This window comes from Asparagus officinalis, chromosome 2 (genome assembly GCF_001876935.1).
Source record: "Asparagus officinalis chromosome 2, Aspof.V1, whole genome shotgun sequence".
Lineage (NCBI taxonomy): Eukaryota > Viridiplantae > Streptophyta > Magnoliopsida > Asparagales > Asparagaceae > Asparagus > Asparagus officinalis.
The window spans coordinates 11,205,611-11,232,970 of record NC_033795.1 but is presented as its reverse complement, the minus strand read 5'-3'; the positions used below and the strand labels follow the sequence as shown (position 1 = coordinate 11,232,970).

Here is a 27,360-nt window from a genome sequence, read left to right as displayed (position 1 = left end):
TATTCTTATCTAACATGGATAAAATTGATAATTAATAATCTTGAAATTTAAAATTTCCATAAAGGAATTGCAAATAGATATTTGGTTTTCAATTTTCAATGTGGATTACAATAACTAAAGACATAAGTTGTTGATTTTTTTTAATATACATATTATTTATAATTAGGCTTCAAAATTTAGTATGGATGCATACACTAATACAATTAATTAAGACTAATAAACTATAATATTAACAATTCATCATTGACTCGCACAAATACAAAAGATAAGGAGATGTATATACATTAACCTTTTCTATTCAATTTAGCAAAATATCTTTGATATTTTCAAAATAGTCAAGTCGACTATGAATTACCTATAGTTTCTTTTGTAAAATTTGACTCATAAAACAAATATAGAAAATAAAGTAATACATATATAATACGTCAATAAAATATTTCAACTATATTTTTCTAAAATTTTCAATAAATTGATAAATGTCTCACCTTAGACAATAGATGAATGTTAGAGAAGAGTCTAAGATGAATGTTAGAGAAGAGTGCATGTGGCGTAGATAGAGAAGTTGAAAGAAGTGCTCGAGTCTCGTCATGACGGTCGACAGAAGATTGTTGCGAACTTGAAAGCGAGACGATTTAAAATTAGAGTAAGGCCAGAAAAAAATTTATGGAGGTGCTAAGGCTTGAGGTAGAAGTAAAGATGGAAGGCAGAGGAGGTGACAAATGAGTAGTGGCGGAGAAAATCTTTTTAGAGTTTTTTTAATCTATTTTTTATGAATTGAGATCCAGAAGAAGAGAGAAAGACACATGAAACTAAAAATTGAGTCTATACTTTAAAAAGTTTGGTTTTAGGATCTTCGGGTTGGGAAATTGGGGTGGGCACCCGTTTAGTGTTTATGGGTCAACCCTAATAATCCTACCATTCTCTATATTTTTTCCCACATGTATGAAGCACATGCTCGTAGTGCCCTCTATGTGAATCCGTCATTGGATATAATAATCCAATTCATTTTCTATTTCACGATTAAAGTAATTCTACTATGTTCACTCTTATGAGAGTTCATGAATTGAGTTTTTCTCAAGCAATGCAATCCCTCTTTGTTTGATTTATCTCCTCAATTGTTTGGAGTTTCAATAACATAATGTTCCTTTACAGAATCCCAACATAATTATGAATCGGTTGTTACTTAGATCCATCTCAATTGTAAAAAAGTTACAAAAACACAAAACTTGAACGTAGTATTTGCGATAGAAAAAGATGCGGCTCTAATATGAAAAAGTGTTTTTGCAAAATAAATAAATGTAATTTAGTGAAAAATATAATACACTAAACTAGAATTACAATACAAGAAAATTTTTGTACATTTTAAATTCATGTGGAACTCAGCAACTATATGATATTTCACACATATTCAATGACTTTTACAAATTCGCATAAAAACTAGAATTTATAGATGATCCTTTTTTTTATTCAGGACAATAATGTCTATCAAAATACATCCAATTTATAAATGAAAGAACCCCGTAACACATCAAATGACTTCGTTCAAAGACTCACTATATCAGACTGTAGTAGACTTTACAAAAATGATGGAAGGTCTTCCAATTATATCACATAGTCATCGAGGTCATTAGCTCTTCGGGCTAATACATGAGCTGCTTCATTCTTCACATACAATGAACTACTTGAAGATATCATTTCTCTAGGTGTGAACAAGAAAGCTAAGTATCTTTGATAATGCGCCCTGAAAACAAGTGTTGTTCCAATCTATCAGAAAGGCCCCTTCAGTTGTTTAAAAATAAGAATACTCTAATTATATTTTTAGATTAAACTTAAACCATCTAATGAATTTCTAAACCATTGAAATAGATCCGATGAATGGCATCAAAGTAAATATATCCAATCGTCAAGAATAATTCCGTCATTTAAACCTAAATCCCCCACAATGTAAAATAGCTCTGTCTACAGAATCCGCCTCTCTCACCTCCCCCCACTCTCTCTGATTATCGCGATTTCTAGCTCTCATTAGGGTTTTCGTAAATCTCGAAGTCTCGAACGAAGTAAGTTCACTCCCCATCTCTAATTAGGGTTTCGATGCGTTTAATTTCACAACAATGCGCTTCTCATGTACTTTAATTGTCTCTTACACGCACTTCAATTTTGTTTTTGCTTGAATCTCTGCGTCTGTTAGGGATTTCTTTGGATTTTTACGCTTAGATTGGTTTTTTACTTGTATACTACTATTTTTAGAAATTTGATGATCCCCTATCCCTAACCCTAACCCTAACTCTATGATCTCTATTGAGGGTTTAGATTCATTCAATTTCACCGGAAATGCGCATATATTGTACTTCGACACTCTCCTGTTACTTTGTTGGGATCGCACTGTAATTATTTTGTTTGGAACGCTAATCACTGTTTTATTAGCAGTTGCATGAATGTTTGCGTTTGTTAGGTTTTTCTTTGGTTCGAGACGCTTAGATTGCTTTGTTTACCTGTATACTAATCTTAATGCTGAAACCTGATAGTCCCTGATCCCTAGCCCTAAGTCTATCATCTCTATCTCTTTCCAAAAACTGAGGTTTCATTCTGTTTTCGATACAGGCAGCTGACTGTGCACATTCTATTAAGAATTTAATTTTGCAAGTTTTCTTTTCAGTAGTTGCCTATTTTATTCTGTATATTAAATGGAAAGTGGCGGTTTTATTGATTCTATTTATTTGTCAGTAAATTGTCTAACAAAGTGAAGAGAAATTCTTTGGTGCTCCATGGTCATACACCACGCCAATCGGAGGAGGGTGTGTAGCACAAGAAAAAAAATATTTAATTCTACCATCTTCTCATTTACAAGTGATTTGTGCCTCGCAGCCTTTTCCTATTGGTGTGGTGTAGTGCTTATGGAGCTCCTACGAATTTTTCCAAAGTGAAAAAGTGATTTTTAGGTCTTTCTACCATCCTTTTTGCCCTTAAAAAAATCCCATTTCCTTCTTTTAAATCTTCAAATTATTTTCTGGAGAAAAATCTTCGCACTTTATTCCACTAAAATTCCCTACAAACCTAAGTCATGCCATTCTCTATCACATACTTTTTTTGTTGTTTTTGACATCAAGTTCTACATTTAATGGGAATTTCAAGACTGCAAGCTTTAATATCTACAGCCTAAATTGCATTCTAAAGTTGCAATATTGAGTATCTTGAAATTCTAAATCATGAAGGGTATTAATCTTGGAATGCCAACTGAAAATACATCATGTTAACATCTAGTTGTTTATTGTTTTGCACGCAGGGAAACAATTTCATCGATTTCTAATCCCTGTTGTAAAAGGACCAAAAACAATGTCGGGGGTAGCTGTGATCCCCATCTTAGAAAAGGTATCCTTGAACCTTGCTTTTTGTTGCTTGCCACGTGTCCTTGCACATTTGATGTTTTAATGCTTTTTTGTAATAACCAGATGACAGGAAAGGATAAAGATTATAGATATATGGCTACTTCAGATTTGCTGACTGAATTAAATAAAGAAGGTTTTAAAGCTGATGCTGAGCTGGAGGCGAAATTAACAAATACCATTGTTCAACAGCTCGAAGATTCTTCTGGAGATGTTTCTGGACTGGCTGTGAAATGGTTAATCTCTTATTTATTGCCTTTATGATCTTTTTCTTAATTTCCAAACTATCATGACTACTCATTTATTCGGTCTTGTACCCACGTGAAAGTTGTTTTTACTCCTTCCTTTTATTTTCCATTCAGCCTGCCACCGATTGTCAAGAAGGTCAATGAGGATAGGGTTTTGGAGATGGCTAATAAACTCTGTGATAAATTGGTAAATGGGAAGGATCAGCATCGTGATATTTGTAGTATAGCATTAAAGACGATAGTTTCAGAAATCTCTGCACCATCTCTTGCTCAGCGTCTTCAAGATGCTCTTGGCCCCCAATTAATGAAGGGCATTACTAGTACTGTAAGCTTCTTTTGCTTGCATTCTTATCTTTTTACTAAAGATAATTAGTTCTTGATTGAATGGTATTTCCAAGTTGACCACACGAGACGAGAGTCTGGCATAGTGGTGGGCCTCCTAGAGGTCTCTCAATGAATATACCGATGTAGTCAGTGTTGAAGTAATTTGTTTCAGTGAATTATCTGGATATTCTGGAATTGAAAACAAAGCAACTGTCAAAATTATCGAATGTGTAGCTAATTATTGTATGTTGTAGACTTAGGATTTAGAATTGCTCTCTCTTAAACACAAGCACAGCTATATGAAAACCATAATGGCCTAAGAGAACATACGCAGTAATGTCTTTGCCAACTAACTGGATTAGAATATGGTTCAACTTTTCAGTTACATATGACACTTGTGTGTAATGCTCTATTTGTGAACTTCTGCAACCAGTTATACTATCACAACATTGGCCAGCTGATCCATGGAAAATATTGTACTTTTTCTTGTTTGCATTTATAAACTTTGCTCTGCTTGACTGTAGTTTGTCGTGCTTATCTAATTTTAGTAATAACTAACTTGTCAAGATTTTTTTCTAATGCAATATAAATTTAGCACATACTATTTCATTTTCAATTGTTTTGTGGATATTTCTTTTGGCTTATTATGAATCTTGATTCACATTTAATATTTCTTGCTCTGTTCATCATTCTCTCTCTCTCTCTCACTCTCTCTCTCTCTCACTCTCTCTCTCTCTCTCTCTCTCTCTCTCTCTCTCTCCCCTTTTGTGGATATTTCTTTTGGCTTATTATGAATCTTGATTCACATTTAATATTTCTTGCTCTGTTCATCATTCTCTCTCTCTCTCTCACTCTCTCTCTCTCTCTGTCTCTGTTCATCATTCTCTCTCTCTCTCTCACTCTCTCTCTCTCTCTCTCTCTCTCTCTCTCTCTCTCTCTCTCTCTCTCTCTCTCGCCAGGGAATCCGTACTGAAATTAAGTGTGAGAACTTGGATATTTTATGCGACATGCTCAATAAGTTTGGAAATTTGATGGAAAAAGATCATGACAAATTGCTAGCTGCACTTCTGTCTCAATTGAACTCAAGTCAAGCTAGTGTGAGGAAAAAGTCTATTGCTTGCATTGGTGAGAAATATATTCATATGCTTTATCCATATTCTTTTTTTTTAAAATCCATTTTATAGATGGCTAAGTAGTGGTAAACTTATTTGGAGGAACTATTCTGAATACATTTTAACAGAGAGGTTAGATATATGACCTTTCCTTTTGCCTTTCTAGCATCTCTTGCCTCAAGCTTGTCCGATGATCTTCTTGCAAAGGCGACTGCTGCAGTAGTTCAACTGTTGAGGAACACGAATATGAAGCCTGAAATAATCCGCACAAATATTCAAATGGTTGGAGCTTTAAGGTATTCAACATGTCATGTCAGCCATGCATTCTTTTTCCGTCATAATGTTACTTGCATACTCGTGTTCTTCATACATACTAATAAAACTCATGCAGTTACAAATATTTCTGTCTATGCTAAAAGAACCAAAAATAAATTAGAAATTGAATAGATACAGTATATTTCTTATTTGATATACTATTGAAACATTTGAAATATAAGTCTTAAGCATCTTGAATGCTGTGAAATAAGTAAAATAACTCACTGGATAGGTATGGGAAGTTGAACTCTGCTGTCCACTCTCCAACCATTGTTGTGAGCTTATGACAAGTAGGACATGGTTCAATCTTTAGCAGTGGTCGACTATTACCAGATATCTATTAGTACCAGAAGTATGTTGTTACCAGAGGGTTTGCCAGTTAAAAAATGTATTGGAGGTGATGAAAAATAACACAGCGGCGATACAATTGTCATTAGCATTGAATGAAGTCACTGAACCAAGTTACCGTCTGTTTTGCAAATGTTCAGTTTTTTTTAGCAAAATGGTGTCGGCAAGAGGAATTGAGAGAGCTTGGGCCAACAGAGCAAACATCATACCTCTTAATTAAGATTGTTTTTAACACTTGTTAGAAATTCTTAAATTAGTCCCTCTAACCATTACACTAAAACAATGAAGTTGTGGTGAGAGTTGCATGTTATAATTTTATATTAATTCTAATATGCCCCCAGGTTGAGCGCCCTTGTTGTATGGGCTGAAATCTGAACTCACGCGCCAGTGACAATTTTTAGAAATCCGCTGTAAAATTCATGGTTGGTGGGATTTGAACCTAGGTTGTGTTGATACCATCTTAAATTAGTCCCTCGAACCATTACACCAAAACTCCGAAGTTGCGGTGAGAATTGAGGGTTATAATTTTCTATTTGTAGTTTCTAACACAAATAAATATGTTATACATACAGAAAATACACCTATTGTGTCAACAGCTAAAGAATGTCTTCTTCAGAATTTTAAAATATAGAATTTATATTTGACCAGCGCAAACCATGGTTAAACTCTAAAAAACCATCTACCTTTACTTTCAGATGGCTGGTTCAAAGTTTACAAAATTGCCAGTAATCCGTATGTTTGTGTAAAATTTTCGAATAATAGCCTGTTTGGTTGGCCAAAAAAAAAAACGAAGAAGAAAAGTGCATTATAGGAAACCATTTCCTCCAATGCTTTTCTTTTTTGTGACTGGCTGACAATTTGAAACCAAGTGGGAGGACGAGCTGGCACCCTCCCATTAGGTTGATTCGAGCTTAATTCTAAGAATCTCATTTTCGGATTTTTTTCCTATTAGGAAATGACTTGAAACCATTGGTTTATAGGCAATTTACCAATTTTTTATGCTCTTGGTTTTCTTGGAATCGAACCAAACACTCCTAATATACTTCAAAAGAATGTCCTCAGGTCTTTTCATGCTGTATGGAGAGAGGTAGCCAACATGAAGGGTTAGTCTGCCTGAAAATAGTTCTTTATGATTATGAGTTCTCTCGTGTAGAATCAGTCAGAGTACACTTTTAACACTTTATGTTTAACAACGTCAGTCATGGTAGTTAACTGAGACAAGTTCCCGCATGGCTACCCCGCGCGGGGGTGCAGGGGATTGGGGGTGGGTTCCCTGAACCACTGGAAATTCACATAAACAATATTAACAGGCAGAGTAAAAAGCTTGCACTGTTCTTTTACTTTTTACGTGGCCTTACATGACAAGGATAATATAGAACTTAGTAGGAGTAAAATTGTTCAAAGTTGTCACATGTGGTCCATGTGGAGCACGTAATAACTTTAAATGAGCGCGGCCAGTCATGGTAGTTAAGTGAGACAAGTTTTGGGATATTTTCTCTGAATTTACAAAGCTCAGGGAGGTTTTGTGCGAAACACTCTAAAGTTCAGTGAGGTGCTGTAAAATTTTGCCTTACAATAATAATAAGCTACTCGTGTCCCATCTTCAATGGTTAACTTTGGATTCTAGTCAATCCTTTGTATAGTGCTTCTTGAAACCCTTGCAAACTTTTTAGGTGACTTGAATATTGTTTCCATATTGTTTCCATTATGTACCAGTGTGCACTGGGCATACTCATTTCTCACACTGTACGACAGGCCAGCAAAGCTATAAGCCTAAAGAAGCTAGATACCTAGCAATGCGCATGGAATGGATTGTTATTTTGCCGACTTATTAGTTATTGCTTGATAATTTTTTCAAGAAATGCCTCTCTTTCTTTATTGTGGATTGCGAACAGAGATTTTAAGTGTATGCAGTTGTGTACTTGTGTATATTACAGTAAAAGACACTTGAATCTCATTACCTGCAATTGTCGCTATCTTTTGTATCTTTACTTTCCTGCTACTTCTATGAATATGTCAAACTTTTCCTTGCGTTGAACATGTTTTGCACTGTGATAGTTTATATAAATATAAAAACCCCATTTTACTCTTATGAAAATTATTTTTCTTATCTGCTGAAAAGAAACATGTGCATGTGATCTATCAGCCGTTCCGTTGGATATCGTTTTGGACCACATCTTGGTGAAACTGTCCCCTTGTTGATAAATTACTGCATAAGTGCATCAGAAAATGACGAGGAGCTTCGTGAATACAGTTTGCAGGTGTTCTAGTGCAGTTGCATGTAAAACTTATAATTATTATATTATGTCAAAATAGTTCTTTTTACTAATTCAGCCATTTTTCTTCAGGCATTGGATAGTTTTCTTCTCAGATGTCCCAGGGATATATCTCCATATTGCAAAGACATTTTAAACCTTTCTTTAGAATACTTAAGCTATGATCCAAATTTCACTGATAACATGGATGAGGATACTGATAATGAGGGGCTTGAGGAGGAGGATGAAGAGTATGTTATTAAATTTTGAGCCTTTCCTTACATCTTCTTGTGCCGTTACTTAATTTATTTTGTCTATTCGTGACAGTGAAAGTGCAGATGAATATACCGATGATGAGGATGCCAGCTGGAAAGTTCGTAGAGCAGCTGCAAAGTGCTTATCTGCTATTATTGTTTCCCGTCCAGAAATGCTCTCGAAGATGTATTGGGAGGCATGTCACATACTCCTTATTCATTTTAGGTTTTCATATGCAGACTACAACAATGACAATAAATGCTTCACCTATAATTATGAAGTTTCTGAACTGTATCTCTCGTTTGGATCTGTCGTGAGAATGGGTTAAGATATACATCTGATTTTTCTATTATGTCTATGTTCATAGGGCAAGTTTTAATTAATTTTGCATGTGGTGACTGCATATTCAATAGAGATCGAATATGGAAGTATGAAATCTTTATGGTCTTTTGCAGGCATGCCCGAAGTTGATAGACAGATTTCGTGAAAGAGAAGAAAACGTAAAGGTAACATTAGATTCTGAATATAATTATGGGAGAACGAAGCAAACTACAACTAGATGTTCAATTAAACATTATGTAAATGTATACATTGTCAGATGGACGTATTTAATACTTTCATTGAGTTGCTGCGACAAACTGGGAATGTGACGAAGGGGCATGATAGTGATGTGTCAAGGTAAGTTATTATTATGTGATTTTACACTTACATTTTCTCGGTGAATCATTGTATAACATTAAGAAAGTTGAAACTAAATCCTAGTTCATGAAATTGTAGTTAGTGAAATAACTTGAGAGCATTATATCGTGGAACTATAGTGTAACATGAATTTGTTGGAACTTGGAACTTAGCCCTAGCTCGTGAAATTCTAGTTTGTGAAAAAGCTTGAGAGCATTATATCATTTCTGCTAAACCAACCAGTTTCTTCAATTTAATTGGACAACTCCTGGTCTATCTGGTAGATAGGAGAAAAAATGTCGATATAGTTGATGTTAAGTGCTGAAACACTGTCTTCCCATCACAAATAACTGCTTTTCTAGCTCTCTAGTCTCCAGTTCCAATTTTGATGAAGAATTCCATTTGCTGTTTTCCCTATCAAATTCTTAAGTGCTTACTGCACTGATTGTGCATCCATTGATGTCATTGGAAGTTGCATTATGTCCTGATGTTCATTTTTTTTTTGTATATGGCAGTGTATCCTAATACTGTGTGTGTAACTGCTTGCGCTTTATTCCAGGGAACTTTACATACCATCTTTTACTTTAATAGCATTCAGATAAATAGTCTTTTCATGGGTCCATGAATTTTCCATGTCCTTTTAGTATAATTATCAGAATATTATTAATTAGAGTTGATTCATGCATACTTAGCAAAAAACATATTTCTCATAAAAAAATTCATTTGGTCGACTGTTGTATGTTCATTAATGGATTTACATTCTTGCCAATTATCTACTGGGGTTGTTCTTTTTCTTAGTGATGTATTACATATTTGGATTGTTTAGTACACTTTTTAATATTACCCTATGGTCCTCCAAACAAGGCAATTTAGATATGATTCCTTCTGATGTTAACAGTTTTTATGACTATTTTTTAACTGAAATTTTAGTTACTACTGGAAATCAGATCAAAGGATGGTTTGAAGATCATATAATATATCTTTGTTTATTATCTTAAGGGCGTATAAACTTAGTTCTAGAGTGTGCAGTGTTGTAAGATCCAAATGCTGTTTCTAATGCAGGAACTTTCTAATGCCTTTTGTTTCTATTCCTTTTTCTTTCCTGTTTCTTTCTTCACTCACCTTTCCTTTCGTCCACTATAATCAGGAGTCATTCATGCTCTGTTTTCTCCAACTGCTTGCCTTCCATATTTACTGTTTTCTCTGACTGGTTTTGTTTTCATCACTTAAGTTATAAGTTATTTTCCTTTTGAGTATTTTCAGGTATACCTCATCCTCATCTTCTATTTTATCTCCATAAAAGGGCAAGACACCTGAAGTCCTATACGCTGTTTAAAAGAACTATGTTTAACTTGTATCCATGAGGAAGTGCAACCTGTAAACCCCACACGTATCTCGACTTCATTATTGTGTTTGTTTCTTGCTTCTTTCTTAGTTTGAACTATCAAGATTTTGTCATTTGATCCTTTGGATAATGTGTACAAAGTACAAGCAGTAATATCCTCATGTATTTCAACTTCATTATTGTGTTTGCTTCTTGCTTCCTATTTAACTAGTTTTACCCTGTGCAATGCACAGGATTTACTATTAAATTGTTTATACTTGCAATATTATAACTTATATATGTTACAATAGTAAATGAATTATAAGTAAGCGTTTATTAAGTTCCAAAATTCAATTTGGATTTCAATAAGCAGAAAATTGCATGAAACTTGCAATATGAAGGTGTTAGCATGCGGTATCAGAGATTATTAATTAGCAAGAACAAGCTTGCTTGTAAGTGTTGGAGGAGCCTCAATGGCGGTGCCACAACGTCTTTGGTTGGATGAATACTTCTGCTACTCAATGCCCTATAAAATTAGAAAAAATAAACTTCAATTAGGAAACTATTTTGAATTATAAGAAAATGGAAGAATACCCAATAAAAGCTAAAATTAGTAAAATTGGAGTCATGTAACTGAAAGGAGAGTAATTCTAATGGGAAGAAGGCCCGAGAACACTAGAATTGGGTATAGTTGAACCCAGACTACTTTGCACCATAGAGAAACACTTGCAAATTGAATGATGTTCTGCACCATAGGAAGACACTTGCAAATTGAATAATGTTGCATTAAAAGAAGAATAACTAACAAATATTGGACGAAGTTCGAAGGCTTAATAAACTTATGAATATAAAAATAAATCAGCTATGCAGAAAAAATATTTCTGTGAACGGGACCTGAAAATTACTACGAACTTACTACGAACTGAAATACATAAACGAAAAAATTGATAAAACGTCAAAAAAATATTCTGGTGGCAAAGAATAAGAAAATGTATACATAAGAAAAGGAAGTGTCTTGTATGTGTTGGAGGAGCCTCAACGGTGGTGCCACAGTGTCTTTGGTTGGATGAATACTTATGCTACTCAATGCCCCATAAAATTAGAAAAAATAAACTTCAATTACGAAACTATTTTGAATTATAAGAAAAGGGAAGAATACCCAATAAAAGCTAAAATTAGTAAAATTGGAGTTATGTAAATGAAAGGAGTAATTCTAATGGGAAGATGGAAGGCCCGAGAACACTAGAATTGGGTATAGTTGAACCCAGACTGCATTGCACCATAGAAAAACACTTGCAAATTGAATATTGTTCTGCACCATAGAAAGACACTTGCAAATTGAATTATGTTGCATTAAAAGAAGAATAACTAACAAATATTGGACGTAGTTCGAAGGCTTAATAAACTTATGAATATAAAACTAAATCAGCTATGCAGAAAAAATCTTTCTGTGAACGGGACCTGAAAAATACTACGAACTGAAATACATAAATGAAAAAATTGATATAACGTCAAAGAAATATTCTGGTGGACAAAGAATAAGAAAATGTATACATAAGAAAAGGAAGTGACTTGTAAGTGTTGGAGGAGCCTCAACGGCGGTGCCACAGCGTCTTTGGTTGGATGAATACTTCTGCTACTCAATGTCCTATAAAATTAGAAAAAAATAAAATTCAATTAGGAAACTATTTTGAATTATAAGAAAAGGGAAGAATACCGAATAAAAGCTAAAATTAGTTAAATTGGAGTCATGCAACTGAAAGGAGTAATTCTAATGGGAAGATGGAAGGCCCGAGAACACTAGAATTGGGTATAATTGAACCCAGACTGCTTTGCACCATAGAAAAACACTTGCAAATTAAATGATGTTCTTCACCATAGAAAGACACTTGCAAATTGAATAATGTTGTATTAAAAGAAGAATAACTAACAAATATTGGACGAAGTTCGAAGGCTTAATAAACTTATGAATATAAAAATAAATCAGCTATGCAGAAAAAATCTTTCCGTGGACGGGACCTGAAAAATACTACGAACTGAAATACATAAACGAAAAAAATTGATATAACGTCAAAGAAATATTCTGGTGGACAAAGAATAAGAAAATGTACACATAAGAAAAGGAAGTGACTTCGAACGATTAACTTCTTTGACAATTAATACCATCTACCTTCTAGTTTGAATACGGTCGCGAAGCAAAAGAAGGGCTGATTGGCTTGCTAATGGAATGATTGATAGGAGAAGCAACTTGGGAGGCAGCAAAGGCTGTGGTCCCCTTGAAGCTGCAGTTGGTATAATCGAGCCTTCGACCGTTCTCCGAAACCGAAACTGAAGAATGGATATCTCTAATTCATTGATATTTAAAGAAAATTTTCCAATGGTTATTTCTACATTTAATCAATAATATGCTTATTGTTGTGCCTAATGGAAAAACAAATGGGCTTATGAATGGGTGAATTAATGGATAAGATGTTAAGAAATTAGTGGGATAATGAAAAGTTAGATAACCTTTCGTATTACTATTATTAATTTTTTTTTCTTTTTTTAGTCGAATTAGTGTCAAACAAAACTCGAAAGTTCAAAATTTTAAGAAGTTGCTGAGTGGCAAGTTGGCAACCAAGGCTTTCACTTTAGTATATAGATTGGTAGACTTGAACTTTCAAGATTTTATTATTTTATTATTTGATCCTTTGGATAATGTGTACAAAGTGGTTCTATCTTTTTAGGCATTTATAAGACATATTTTCTTCTTTATCCTATATAGAACATCACCCACTTATTTAAGAGATGATTTTGGTTTGCTAATGCAGCCCACGATATCTATTGAAACAAGAAGTACCAAAAATTGTTCGATCAGTAAACAGGCAGCTCCGTGAAAAGTCCATCAAGACAAAGGTCATTAGAGGTTTCTTTGTTTTGGTTGGTTTACATTTAGGCATGTCTGATTGATATTTTATATATACTCAGGTGGGGGCATTTTCACTGCTAAAGGAACTTGTTGTCGTCTTACCAGACTGCCTTGCTGATCATATTGGTTCTCTTGTTTCTGGAATTGAAAAGGCTTTGAGTGTGAGTTCTTTAATTTCTTTCGGCCAGAGGTGTCACTTTACTAGTCTTTTTTCCTCTTTGAAACAATCTGCTCCTAATAATTGTTTGTTTTGCCAGGACAAGTCCTCTACGTCAAATTTGAAAATTGAGGCTCTGGTCTTTATGAGATTAGTCATGATTTCACATTCACCTTCAGTTTTCCATCCTTTCATCCAGGTACCAGAGACCCATGTTTTATGATACATTTAGTATCTAACTCATCTGTCTGGTATTTTGGTGTTTGCAAAAGCCACGACTTTCACTTTGTATCTAAGTGGTGTGATGTAATCATGTAACACTCACAATACATAAGGTTACACTTCCTCTTCACCTTCCTATGACTTAGATTGGGATGTTACGCTCTAGTTACAGTTCTGATTATTTTGATGAAGAAACTAAGTTTGTAAATATTGAAGGCAATATTGATGTGAGACTGATATTCTTATTTTGCGTTCTTACATTCTTCTATCTAATAAACCTGAAAAATTAAGTGGATGTTGCATTATCACATACATATGCCGCATGGACACTACGGAGAGACATGCAGAGATTCTAAAGATTATACACATCCACATGAAATTCCTTCTCTACAGAAGTGCCCTTGTTATATTAAATCTTTCCTTAGATTTTCAGGAATTTCTGTCCTCCCTCTATATGTGAAACCGTGTAATTGGTAATATGATACTTTTGATTGAACATTTTCTCTTAGACTCTTAGATCATATGTAACTCTATTTGCCACATATAGTGGTGAAGACATGATTTTTCCTTTTTCCTTGCGTGGCTATTGGTATTTTGGTTCCCATCAAACTAGAAACGAGGTGGTTCTGCTGGGTTATTTGAAGAATGGCAGAATGGTTAGGCTAGCAACAGACCAGGTTCCAGTGTTTTATAAATTAATCCAGATCTATAGTAGAAATGCAACTTGGGTTTTACCAGGACAGATTGTAGGCAAATCAGGCCAAAGCAGAGTCTGCTTGAACCTGACAGATTGTAGGCAAATCAGGCCAAAGCAGAGTCTGCTTGAACCTGACAGATTGTAGGCAAATCAGGCCAAAGCAGAGTCTGCTTGAACCTTACACGATACCTAATGCGAGTCCAAGCCCATCCCCACCTAAGTTGGGCACGATCAAGTATAATCTTGGGTTATCTGGGTGCTATTTAAATATCTTCTAGTTATGATTTTTTTTTTTTGTTTTTTTTTGGGTTTTAGAAATTTGTTTATACTACCTAGTGGGAACTAATGATTAATATGATCTTGTTGATTTCCATCAAGTTGTGATTTTCCTCTTTGCTACTTGTTTTAAATATCTTGCTACTATTCATTTTGTAACTGAAATGTTTTGTGGACTCTCTTTGTTTTTATATTGTGACCTATTGTATGCCCATTAACATACAGGCTCTTTCGAGTCCTGTATTATCTGCTGTTTATGAGAGATACTACAAGGTAGCTGCGGAAGCATTACGAGTGTGTGGAGAGTTGGTCCGTGTTGTTCGTCCAAGTTTTGAGGTGATTATTGATATTTTATTCAGTTTAGACTTAGTATCTATTACTTGGCCTTCCTTGACTTTAGTCTCTTTGTGATGTAGACTTGCACCCTCGATTTCAAACCTTACGTTCGTCCGATCTATAATGCCATCTTGACACGATTGGCAAATCAGGATCAAGATCAGGTTAGTTAAGTTACTGTATGTACTAGTTTCTTGATTTGTTGCCTATCTAAAATAGTGTTTTTTTGATGCAGGAAGTTAAGGAGTGTGCTATATCTTGTATGAGCCTAGTAATTTCAACCTTTGGCGACAATCTCCAGTCAGAATTGTCTGCATGCCTTTCTATCCTAGTCGATCGGATGGGCAATGAGATAACACGACTAACTGCTGTAAAGGTAACTGTTTTTTGGCCCTAACTTTAAAACTTAATGAAGTTAAGAAGTTTACCTTGAACCATATTTCCCTGTATTAGCTATTTGTTCTTAGTCTTCCATTTAAATGTCCTTTCAATAACTTTAATAATAAGTAATACTGATTTTTGTTGATTAAATTTACAGCAGCTTTAAGCTATCTTTTCCATCCTACCTGTTTGCTAATATCCGAAATAAGCTAGCTTTTAATTTCCATTTTAAAAATTTAGGATCCCCCAACTTGTGAAAAACTCACTTATGAGCTTGCTTAAATAGGCGAGTATTGACTACAAAAATGACTATTCTATCCATACAATTTTGATAAAAGCTTTTTTTAATCATTAAAGCTTTAGCTTTAAAAAGCGGACTAGGCTCTCGTCTAGGTCTTTGGAGGGCCTAGGGGAGCATGGGCCGTTGTGCGGCAAAACTTAGGTCGTGGTCTGATTTCCTTCGTTGCCGCCTCCATGCCTTTGTACCTCCCTGGCTCCCTGGCTCTCTCCACCGACTCCGAACACCTCTTTCACTTCCTTCAGTCTTCAATAAAGTTAAACAAAAAGAAAGAAAGAGAAAGAAATCCACCTAGGCCGTCAGCACCCAGCAATGCGTGGTGCTTACTGTAACATATTATACGCCAAAAGCTAGCAAAAGCTAACTAAGCTTAAAATCCTCCAAAAATAAGCTCCGTGAAACACGCTCTAGTCTGCTGAAGCATAATTTAATGTATGGCCTATGTATCACTATCTATAAAAAATCCCTAGGAGCTCACAGACCCGGGTGCTTTTTTTGCGTAACTTTATTTGGACGAATTTGCCCCTGAGTTTCCAGTTAAATCTGGGCCCACCCACAGCAACACCTGTCGGGCCCGAAGACGTGCCCAACCAAAAAAAACCTCCAAATATGCTCTCTCCGAACCTAGCAGCTCCTTTGGTTTCGTCGGAGGTTTCGTCAGAGCTGTGTGCTTCAGCAGTTGAGCGAGGTTTTGTTGAACCTGTGTGCTTCAGATATTGTTTGCCACTTCCTAACAGTTCAGGTTAGTTTTTCTGCTGCTTGTGGGTCACATAAAAACACGTGCCATGATTTCATATATTAAGTCCTAACAGCTCAACTTGGTTTTGCATAGCTTGGTCTTGTGTAATAAGTTATTCATTCAATTATGTCCCCTATAAATTAGAAATTGCAAAATCAGATTAACTGGCAACCCCACTAATGCCTCATAACACATGTTAACTATTTTCTGCTGCATCTGTTCGTTCTGCATAATTCAATGTTCTTTATGTTCATTCTACATATTTGTTCTTTTTTATTTGTTGAGACTGGGGAGGAGAAGATTGGGGTATCCCCTTCGATCCTCACCATTCAAGTTTCCTCTTTCCCATTTCGAAAACATGTTATTGCGATATTACTCCCTCAAATCTTTAATATTTTGAGATTAGTCCCCCAACCCTTGAAATTGGTACTAAATCCCAAATATCATAATTACTTCCCAGTTAATAACAAAAGCATATGACTTTGACAGATACCCCATCAAACACTTTAAACATTTGCAATAAACCCTAATAACTTTCAGGATCGCACTAGCCCAATAACATTTTAGAATTGCTGTAAACCCCCAATTAGTTTCTATGTTTTGCAGATAACCCCATAAATTAGAACAAATGAAATTAATAACAGAAGCATACGTCTTTGACAGTGAGTGTGTCTATGTTTATATTCTTTACGAGGTAAATTGTACTAAACTCCCAAGAAATTTTAATGTTTTGCAATAAACCCTAATAACTTTCAAAATTGCTCAAAGTTCCCTATAACCTTTTGGAATTACAGAAATCTCCAATAAGTTTCCGCGTTTCATAGATAACCCCTAAAAGTTAGAACAAAAAAAGTTCAATAACATAGGCATACAACTTTGGCCGTGCATTCGTCTATGTTTATATTCTTTATTTGGTAAATTGCACTAAACCCCTAAGAACATTCAGTGTTCTACAGTAAAACCTCAATAACTTTCAAAACTGTAATAAACCCTAAAAAACCTTTTCCCCAAAAAAAAAAAAGAAAGAAATTTGCATTTAGCAGATAGCCCCCATAAATTAGAACCAAAGAACAACATAAAAAAACATTTTGAAAGTTATTGGAGGTTTAGTGTAATTTACCCAAATAAAATTTTATGCATATCCTACCTCTTCTGCAGCACATTAGAGGCATGCATGTGATTTTAAAAATTAACACAGTTTTCCCCCCTAACAAATTGGCCTATTTATGCATATCTTATGGCGATAGAAATACTTTCGTTCGAAACTCCATACACAAACAAATGGCCACATCTAGCCTTGTGCAATAACTATATTGAGCAAGCATGTGCATCACATGTGCCCCTTTTACTAGTTTTCTTAAAAGTTCATGCGCTTGCTTATATGATAATAAAGGCCGAAACCAAGGTTGTATTCTTAAATAGAGCTGTGACTTTTTAAAGGTTATGTTCTGTCCTGTTTCCTTTCTCCGCTACTATTTTTGCTGATGTTTAAGCTGATTAATTTTGAGTTTAAACCTTTTTTTATTTAATCAATGATGGTGTTTCTTTCCTTCAGGCGTTTTCAGTAATTGCTAATTCGCCTCTGCGGATAGATCTCTCTTGCGTCTTGGAGCATGTTCTGTCAGAATTAACAGCATTTCTGCGGAAGGTACCCCTGAAGTAATGTATATTATAATTGAGTAGACAACATTCTTTTAAAAAAGTTGCCGCAAGTTAAGGACGAGTTGAAATTACATTTGTTTTACCATCAGAATGTCATCTTCTTTTGCAGGCTAACAGGTTACTGAGGCAGGCAACATTAGGAACACTTAACTCCCTGGTTGTTGCATATGGTGATCAAATTAGTCCATCTTCTTATGAAGTTATAATTGTTGAATTATCCACTTTGATAAGGTATCTTTGTTTGTAGTCCCGCTTGTCTCTGTGAACTGACATATCAATATAATTAACCCAACTTTGTCTAACAGCGACACTGACCTCCATATGGCCGCACTTGCTTTGGAACTCTGCTGCACGATTATGACTGATAAGAAGTCTAGTCAGACAGTTGGTCTGACTGTTAGACATAAAGTTCTCCCTCAGGCACTCTTATTAATCAGAAGCTCTTTGTTACAGGGTCAAGCTTTACAAGTACGTAATCTATAAATTGATTTGTCCATAAATTATTTTGAAGATTTACTAAGTTTGAATTTTTTTTAATGGTTCAGGCGCTGCAGAAATTCTTTGCTTCATTGGTTCATTCTGCCAGCACAAGCTTTGATGGACTTCTAGATTCACTTCTTTCGAGTGCTAAACCATCACCTCAATCTGGTGGTCTTGCTAAACAAGCTCTATTTTCAATCGCACGTTGTGTGGCTGTACTTTGCTTAGCTGCTGGCAACACCAAATGTGCATCCACTGTAGCAATGCTGAAAGGCATTCTACAAGATGACAGTACTACAAATTCGGTAAGTATCTCTCAACGTAAATTGTTGTGAAGAGCTTTATCACTTTAGACTTGATTTTTACATTGCTGTGATTTTTCTGTATCATCCTATTCAAGTATCATTTCCAAAGCCTGGAGCCAAACTATGACATGCTCAGGGAGAGTTCAATGAATGTGGTGGAGTCTTGCAATCTTGATTGAGAAATATATAAGTGATAGAATGTGATGTTTATATTGTTACTGTATTTCTGGCAGGTCTGCTTAGCATAGTATATAATGATGAACTGCTTTAATACCATAGTGAAAAAGCAAAGCGTAAAACTAAAGATAATGCTTTTGTGTATGTTTCGCAATGTCATATGTTGGCAGTGATTGAAAGGATCTTATGAAACATAAACTAGATCTTATTATCTGCAAGGAGCATTTATTTGAATAGCATCTGATTGTATTGTACGATGTCCAGCTGTGTCTTGCACTTTGCATTCTGGATCTTGCGGGTCAATGGGCTTAAAAAAAAGCAACCAAGTTGTTTCCGTGAATGTGGGGACCATACTCCACTTTAAATTTCCAGTAACATAGTCACTTGCTTTTAGTTGTGTGTAAAAACACCTATGTCCGTATGAATCATGGGAGAAAACTGCCAGTCTCCTTCCTTCCATCTCTTTAACTTCGCTCACTTAACAACATTGTTTTTGTCTCCGGCAGAACACGACTTATGGACACTATTAAACCTGATTAGTTGTCATGCTTGTGAGTTCTGACCCACTTAAAGCCTTATTTCTCTTGAAAACCATCCTTGTAACAAAGGGTTTGAGTATGACATTTATTTACAATGGGCTATGGAGACTATACAGGTTTTTTTTGTTTTTTTATTTTTGGTGTGTGTGTGTGTGTGGGGGGGGGGGGGGGATTTTAAGAGGCTTACATGCACGAGTGATGCCACGTTATTGGTTTCTAAACAATATAACTCTCCTTTAGAGTACTAAACAATATACTCTCCTTTAGTTAAAGTGGGGTTTGTGCATTCCATCGGTAAATTAAGACTTAACATTGCATATCATAAATTTTTTGTAAGCTCATAACCAATCTTTTAAGTTTTTGCTTTTAGAAGTTTTGATTAGAAAGAAACATAGCTGCCTACTATTTTTCTGAAACTTCAACTTATGCATAATTGCAGTTGAATTAGTGGCAGCTTAGGAGTTTTAAATGTAAGTAAAACAGAAATTCTTTCAATCTTTTTATTGGAAATTCTCCATTTTTAATTCTTCTTCCATTATTGTGTAGAATTTACCCAGAAGGGTATGTGACTCACCTGACAAACACACAAGAGTTGCATGAAAGCTTATTTTACCGTGTTAATATTTGCTGGAATATTACTTTTATTGTTGTTTCTTGATTAAGGATTATATATCTATTTGAATGTCAAGCAAATCATTTATTTTGATCGTGTTATATGTCTGTAAGGATTACATGTTCAATCAGATCTGATTTATATGATAAGTTATCTCAATTCTAATAGCACCTTCATTATTATTTCAGACCCTGCATTTCATATTTGAGCTACCGTAGTACTTCTCAATGTTATACAATGTACAAAATTTAGCTAACAGTGTACATGAGCATGATTTGGTTGTTAGAAAAATATATGCATGGGATTGTTTCTCAATTTCTCGTCCATTTTCTTTGTGTAATATTTGGGCATTCAGCTTGAATTGCGAAATCCAGGTTACGGTACACTAGATAAATTCATTTGCGCTTCTCCTTTCTACTTGCTATTGTGAAAAATGTATATAGGTGGCTGCTTCTCCAAGCTAAAATTGGGTATTGTATAGTGGTTGATTTATGCCAGCAAATGCAGCACGTCTCTCTGTAATAATATTTCATTTCAGTGGACTAACAGATTTTTTTTCGTTCTGGTATTTAGGCTAAACAGCACTTGGCACTGCTGTGCCTTGGAGAAATTGGCCGTAGAAAGGACCTTAGCATGCATGCCAACATAGAGAATACTGTTATCGAGTCCTTCCAGTCTCCCTTTGAAGAGATAAAATCTGCAGCTTCATATGCTCTTGGGAACATAGCTGTTGGAAATCTATCCAAGTATTTACCATTTATCTTGGATCAAATTGATCATCAACAGAAGAAGCAGTACCTTCTGCTTCATTCCTTGAAAGAGGTGTGCTAATGGATTGGGGAGTTCTATTATCAAACTAATGCTTGTGCTTGTGCTTGTACTTTTTGTCATCTGTTTATTTATCTAATGCTATTTGTTACTTTATTTCTTTACCTCATAGGTTATTTCAAGGCAATCTGTTGATAATGCTGGCCAGAGCGAGCTTCAGGATTCAAATGCTGAGAAGATATTGAATTTGCTATTTAATCACTGTGAAAGTGAAGAAGAGGGAGTTCGCAATGTAGTAGCTGAATGTTTGGGTAAAATGGCACTTATCGAACCTGGGAAGCTTATTCCAGCACTGAAGGTTCCATGTCTTTGCCTCTTCTAGAAACTAGATTTTCTTGACATTGTATGTTACTATTTAATAACTGTTAACCGTTTTCTGTTAACTGTTTCTTTTTGCTTGTTGACATTCTGCAGGTGCGAACAACCAGCCCAACAGCTTTCACAAGGGCTACAGTTGTCATTGCTGTGAAGTACTCCATTGTTGAGCGACCTGAAAAAATAGATGAATATATATACCCTGAAATTTCCACATTCCTGATGCTAATTAAGGACACTGATCGGGTAAATATCACACTTTACTAGTGGTTTAGATCTTTTTTGGCCTTCTTTGCAGACACCTAACTATTGTGTGTTTTTTTTTTCATAAATATTGTGTGTTTCTTTTTCATAAATTATCCACAGCATGTTAGAAGGGCAGCAGTTGTGGCTTTGAGTACAGTTGCTCATAACAAACCAAATCTTATTAAAGGGCTCCTTCCTGAGCTGTTGCCACTTCTGTATGATCAGACTGTTATTAAGGTATGCTGTTCTATGCAGTTTACTACATTTGGGCTTCTGACAAATAGTTAGAGAAAAGGGTTGAAATTTCATTCTGGAATTTGCAGTACAGCCTAATTACCTCGATTTTCCATCTTTGAAATAGACAGATAGCCTTGATAGCTTATCTTCTTTTGTAAGTTTTAGCTAAATGCTAGTATGGTATAACTGCCACTTGATACTTACTGAATATCCATGATTTCATTGTAATGATGCGCTATTCAGTATTCTCTTTTTGTTTGTTTTCTGCATAATCTAATGATGGAACTATTCAGTATTCACTTTCTTGTAGGGGCTATTACAATATGTTGATTTCATTTCATTGTCAATCTTCACTTATCATGATTGCTTCCTATGGTACATATTTTGTATGATTCAGTTAGTTTAAATTTAAGCAAAAATTGTTGTTGACGTCATCTAATGTGATCTTATTGGATCATTCTAAAATTCTTTTAATGCATAAGATCTGATTCCAGTGTCCTAATCCTCTAGATAAACAGGTCAAACAAACTTTCTCATTTCTCTCTCTAGTGCCTCGTGTTTTCTGTTGACTTCACAATTCATTAAAAGAATCGCTGAAGCTGGTATATTTATTGCAGAAAGAATTGATAAGGACAGTGGATCTTGGTCCTTTCAAGCACACTGTAGATGATGGGCTTGAGCTGAGAAAAGCAGCTTTTGAATGCATGGACACATTACTTGACAGCTGTCTTGATCAAGTGAATCCTTCGAGTTTTATTGTTCCTTACCTCTTATCTGGACTGACCGGTGAGTGCTAATCATTTCAGGATCATTATAAATATTAGAACATGGCATAAACTTCAAGTACGACTTAAAACTTTGTGTGACTGATTGTTTTCGAGGAATTCCTCCCCGACTATGGTGTATGGCTATTCTGCCCAATAAGTTATTTATGCTTTAGGACATGGCGATAGCACTTCCTGAATGTAACCATGCATGATGTGTGACTTTACCCTTTGATAAAGATTACACTCGTTCTTTTGACAGCTGTTATAATGAATCTGGATTCATGTGCACTTGTAACCATACTTATTCTGATAGTCAAGTCTGTTATAAACATTCTGTTTGTGACAATGTTGAAGACTTGACTTTAAAGCAATATTTCTAATGTTTCCTCCATCTTTTTTTCCCTAATGTAGATCATTATGATGTCAAGATGCCTTGCCACCTTATTCTCTCAAAGCTCGCAGAGAAATGTCCTTCTGCTGTCCTTGCAGGTTGATGACTTGATTCTCCTACAATATGGTTCTAAATTTCCTTGTAACCGATAACTCCTTGTTGACAAAATTAAATTTCTGTTGTAGTTTTGGATTCATTGGTTGACCCTCTTGAGAGAACTATTAATCATAAGCCAAAGCTAGATGCTGTTAAGCAGGAAGTTGACCGTAATGAAGACATGATCCGAAGTGCTCTTCGTGCTATTGCCTCGGGATGCTGTTAAGCAGGAAGTTGACCGTAATGAAGACATGATCCGAAGTGCTCTTCGTGCTATTGCCTCGTTGAGTCGCATAAGGTATGAATTTTTGGAATGAAGACATGATCCGAAGTGCTCTTCGTGCTATTGCCTCGTTGAGTCGCATAAGGTATGAATTTTTGGATGTTCTCAATGACGAATGATGTTATTCTTCGTCTATTTCTTGCTTATGACAATACTGATACTCGAGAGGCGCTCAGCTTTCTGGTTTTTTTAACCTGTTTATGTAGTTTTTTTCCTTGCAGCAGCACATACAGTTTTTTTTTCCTGATCCTGATATCTTAGTTCCATGTGTTTTCTGGCAGACATTTAGTTCCATAATGAGATCTGGCGAAGTCATTTAGTTGGTCATTTTACAGGCAAAACCACTGAGTTATTAAGGTCCTTGTTTTGTTTAGGAGCTATCATTAATGATTCCTAATAAAAAAAGCTTCATTTTAGGTTATTGGGTTATGATTTTCTTTGTCTGGGAATTACAATTGGCTTTTACTTCTTAGATTTGAATTATGTTGAATAGGGCTGACAAAGATGATTTTTATGGTCTTTATAATTGCATGAATCTGGTGACTAGATAAGTAGATACAATGTTTCAACAGGGCTTCATTCTAGATGTATCAACTCCATAACTGTGTAGTTATTTTGGTTCTGAAAATATGATCTGAAAGGGGAAGCTAGAGAGATGGTGATAAAAATGTGATTTAAAATTTTCTTTCGGGAGTGTATTTTCGAGGAACTGGAGAATGCTGCCTATTTTTATGGGAGTTGGAGGTTCTTTGTTCTCGAACATGCTGGTGTTGCTGGAAGTTGAGCTAGAAAAGTAAAGATTGTCCATATTCTGTCATTCTCATTAAAATAAAAAAAAACATTTATGTAGCTCCACTTCCCTAATTTTTTTTTACCAAGATATGGCTACCTTGGCATAATAAGTACTGATAAATTCTACTGTTTGATATATTTTAGACTTTTAATTCTTTACTAAGGATAGTAGGGGAAGAAGCGGGACTTTGAAATAATAAAAGAAAGTAAACGACATGATTTTCCCGCTTTCTTTGTAATACTAATTTGTTAGCAGCAGTTTACATAAAATTTCCTTGTATTTTTTCCCTCCTTTGTCATGGTACCTATAGAAACTCGTCGTCCAAACTCTCACTGCTGTTGTGTTTTCTTTCCCGTAGTAGATCACCTCATGATTTCATACTCCTGTGAAAATTTTATCACTGTGGAGCATGGTCAAAAATATTCCAGAAAAGAGCTTACCATGGTTTTTGAAACAGGATCTTGAAATTTGCTGTCTACATGTAAGTAGGCACAATTGATTTTCCCTCCACCTGGCCAGTCATGTAGACATATAAATTAACTAAGCACTATGAAGTTTGCTGAGAGACCTAGATTATGCTTTCCCAATCAATATGGGTTATTGTGTTGCTTGACTAGAACTTTAAGAAAGCTCAACAAATTTAATGACCGAAGTTTTTCAGTCATAAATTGCCAAATTATAACGATTTGCATCAGCTTATCTTTCTCTTTTATTACGTATGCAATTGGTCATTGACTCAATTGTCATGTCATTTTGGAGAGGTTGATTAGCACCTTGAGCTCAAGCATTCTTTTGTCAGCTTTTGATTCATCTGAATTTATTTCTTGTTCTTTTTTTCAGTGGAGGTGATTGCAGCCTGAAGTTCAAAATGCTCATGAATAACATAACAAATACATCCACACTTGCTGAGAAATACAATGCTGTGAAGAGCGAGTAGAAAGGTTTACGCCTTGCAACTGATCCTGAACAAAGTATACAAGAAACACAATTAATGGCATTCAGAAATATAGACAGTTGTATTCTCAGCAAACTCTGCCTTCTGTGCGCTGAGCTTGAACTGGAATTGGGCTTCCATCCAAGAGCCAGGAGCAAAGCGTTAGCAGTAGCTTTAAATTGGATATTCTGGATTTTGCTCCAATATTTGTAACTTATATTTTTCTAGGTATAAAGTGTCATATAGAACAATAGGGAGACCGTGTTTCAGGTGGCGTGCGCTTCAGTTGAGTACATGTGGAATATACAAGGTGGTGTAAACTGAATCATGCGTCGGTCTCGTGAAATTTTTATTTTGATTGCGGTCTCCTATCGTCATGCATCTGAATCTTGTGTACTTGGTATGGTAAATTCTTCCGCTTATTCTCAGGGCCTTGTAGCTAATGGCAAGGAAGAATTTATGTTTTCTCGTTGCCTTTTTTTTGTTAAAGGTGCCTCGTCACTTGGGGCTTCCTCGCCATTTTTTGTGTGCCAACTTGTGTGTTCATTGTGTAAAGGAATCAGTGGATCTATTGAAAGTTCAGTGCAATTATAGCTGGGGGACAAGGTTTGCAACCACAAGTCGGAATGGTGGGAGTGACAATTTTTCTTTTCCCTCCCGTAAAATTTTTTATTACTAATTCCAAGTTTTTTGTCCCTTCTGAAAATTCAATTTTGACGGTGATTGGGGTGTTATATCACCGTAGGGGCTAAATAGAATCGAAAGGGAAAAATAAAACATAAGGGCCTACTAGAATGGCATAGTATTTTGAGGGTTTAATGGAAATTTAAGACAAACCACGAGGGCTTATCCGAATTTAAGTTCTGATCATTCAATCACTTTAAAAGCACGAGTTCGGGAAAAAAAATTTAGACAAATATACCCCTTTATAGTTTGAACTACCTTATCTATAATCAAATTCTAATTTTCAATGGTTAATATTACCCTTCACTATTTTGAATATTTTATTTATATCTTAATCTATCCTAATCATAATCATATCTTATCCTAATCCAATGTGAACCATGTTTAGCTTAACAATTTAAAAAAACTAATATTAATAAAATATATAAAACATAAAAATGATATTAGTTTGTTAAGATAAAGAAATTACAAGTAGATAACATATTATAATACATGAATTATTGCAAAAAAAACCATAAAAAGTTTTAAAATTGCAGAAAAGACCCTGAAAAGTTCAAAATTATAACACTCATCCAAATGTCTCAAAACTTAAAATAAAAAACATGAAATTAAAAAATTAACATCAGTTTGCAAAGAATTTAAAATTTACACCTAACACCTCAATTTCTCAAAAATTATAGAAACACCATCAAAAGTTTAAATTACAGACAAGCACATTAAAATTCTAAAATTTTAAAACTTACAAACAACACAAATGAATTCAAGAGATTATCATGATACACCTAAAATTTTTGACATTTAAATTTAAAATTTTTAATTAGCATCCTCAATATCTTAAAAATTATAGAAACACCTTCAAAAGTTCAAATTATAAAAAACCACCCTAAAATTCTAAAATTTATAAATAAAATAAGATGAATTTAAAATATTACCCTTAGACACCTAAAAATTAAAATTTGCCAAAATTAACCTCAAAATTTTTAAAAAACTCCTTATAGAAACACCTTCAAAAGTTTAAATTATAAAAAGCCACCCTAAAATTCTAAAATTTGTAAATAAAATAATATGAATTTAAGATATTACCCTTAGATACCTAAAAAATTAAAATGTGCCAAAATTAACCTCAAAATTTTTTAAAAACTCCTTCAAAATTTAAAAATCGTAAAAAAAAACTCTAAATTTTCAAAATTTTTAACTAGCACACATCAAATTCGTCGATTGGTAGACCGCTGAAATTTAATATTTTTCAAAATTATTCTATAGTTTTAATAATTGCAAAAGACATCCTCAAATTTTTAGAGTTACAAGAAATATACTAACATTTAAAAAATTACCACCAACACATGAAACATAGAATTTACAACTACCAAACTTAAAAGTAAATTTTTTTAAAAACTCTTTCAAAATTTTAAAAATTATAAATCACATCCTCAAAGTTCAAAACCACAAAAATAGGCTAAAATTTTAAAACTTGGTAAAGAAAAGTATAATTGTTTGGTATTTTTCATATATATATATATATATATATTAAAATTTCTAATTTAGGGATTTACTATCCATTTTCAGCATCTAAGAATAGTCTAAGTTGATACTGGTAAACAAAAACAATAAGAATTGATTAAAAACATCCGGTTAATGGATAAAATTTTTAAAAATATTATAGATTAAAAATTATCGGCACTATATAAATTAAAGTAATTTCATATAATTTTAGTAATAAGTTGGGGTAGCCAAAATACATTCGTAACATTAAT

At 34.5% G+C, this 27,360-nt stretch overlaps 1 protein-coding gene across 3 annotated transcripts; it reads left to right on the top strand.

Moving 5' to 3' along the window:
* LOC109830249 (cullin-associated NEDD8-dissociated protein 1) lies at window positions 1,922-25,380 on the top strand. Of its 3 annotated transcripts, none has more exons than XM_020397465.1 (30): window positions 1,922-2,057; window positions 3,284-3,369; window positions 3,450-3,619; window positions 3,746-3,956; window positions 4,915-5,080; window positions 5,234-5,363; window positions 7,877-7,991; window positions 8,079-8,236; window positions 8,313-8,436; window positions 8,696-8,746; window positions 8,839-8,918; window positions 13,053-13,137; window positions 13,210-13,311; window positions 13,408-13,506; window positions 14,728-14,838; window positions 14,919-15,002; window positions 15,074-15,214; window positions 17,812-17,904; window positions 18,028-18,149; window positions 18,224-18,386; window positions 18,464-18,703; window positions 20,606-20,854; window positions 20,973-21,158; window positions 21,275-21,421; window positions 21,542-21,658; window positions 22,276-22,444; window positions 22,837-22,914; window positions 23,002-23,072; window positions 23,143-23,210; window positions 24,829-25,380. In XM_020397465.1, the coding sequence occupies exons 2-30, from the start codon at window positions 3,334-3,336 to the stop codon at window positions 24,923-24,925; spliced, it is 3,663 nt and encodes a 1,220-aa protein (XP_020253054.1). In that variant the 5' UTR covers window positions 1,922-2,057; window positions 3,284-3,333; the 3' UTR covers window positions 24,926-25,380. The 3 variants fall into 3 exon arrangements, with proteins under 3 accessions (XP_020253054.1, XP_020253052.1, XP_020253053.1); XM_020397463.1 differs by lacking the exon at window positions 23,143-23,210 and adding an exon at window positions 23,234-23,280 and having other exon boundaries at window positions 23,002-23,093; XM_020397464.1 differs by having other exon boundaries at window positions 23,002-23,093; window positions 23,164-23,210.

Bases quoted from the DNA above. Each gene is read 5' to 3' on its own strand.
- LOC109830249 (XM_020397465.1), top strand. From the start codon at position 3,334: ATGTCGGGGGTAGCTGTGATCCCCATCTTAGAAAAG. The intron at 13,138-13,209 runs GTCATTAGAGGT...ATATATACTCAG, and splicing joins AAAAGTCCATCAAGACAAAG to GTGGGGGCATTTTCACTGCT. The intron at 13,312-13,407 runs GTGAGTTCTTTA...TTGTTTTGCCAG, and splicing joins GAATTGAAAAGGCTTTGAGT to GACAAGTCCTCTACGTCAAA.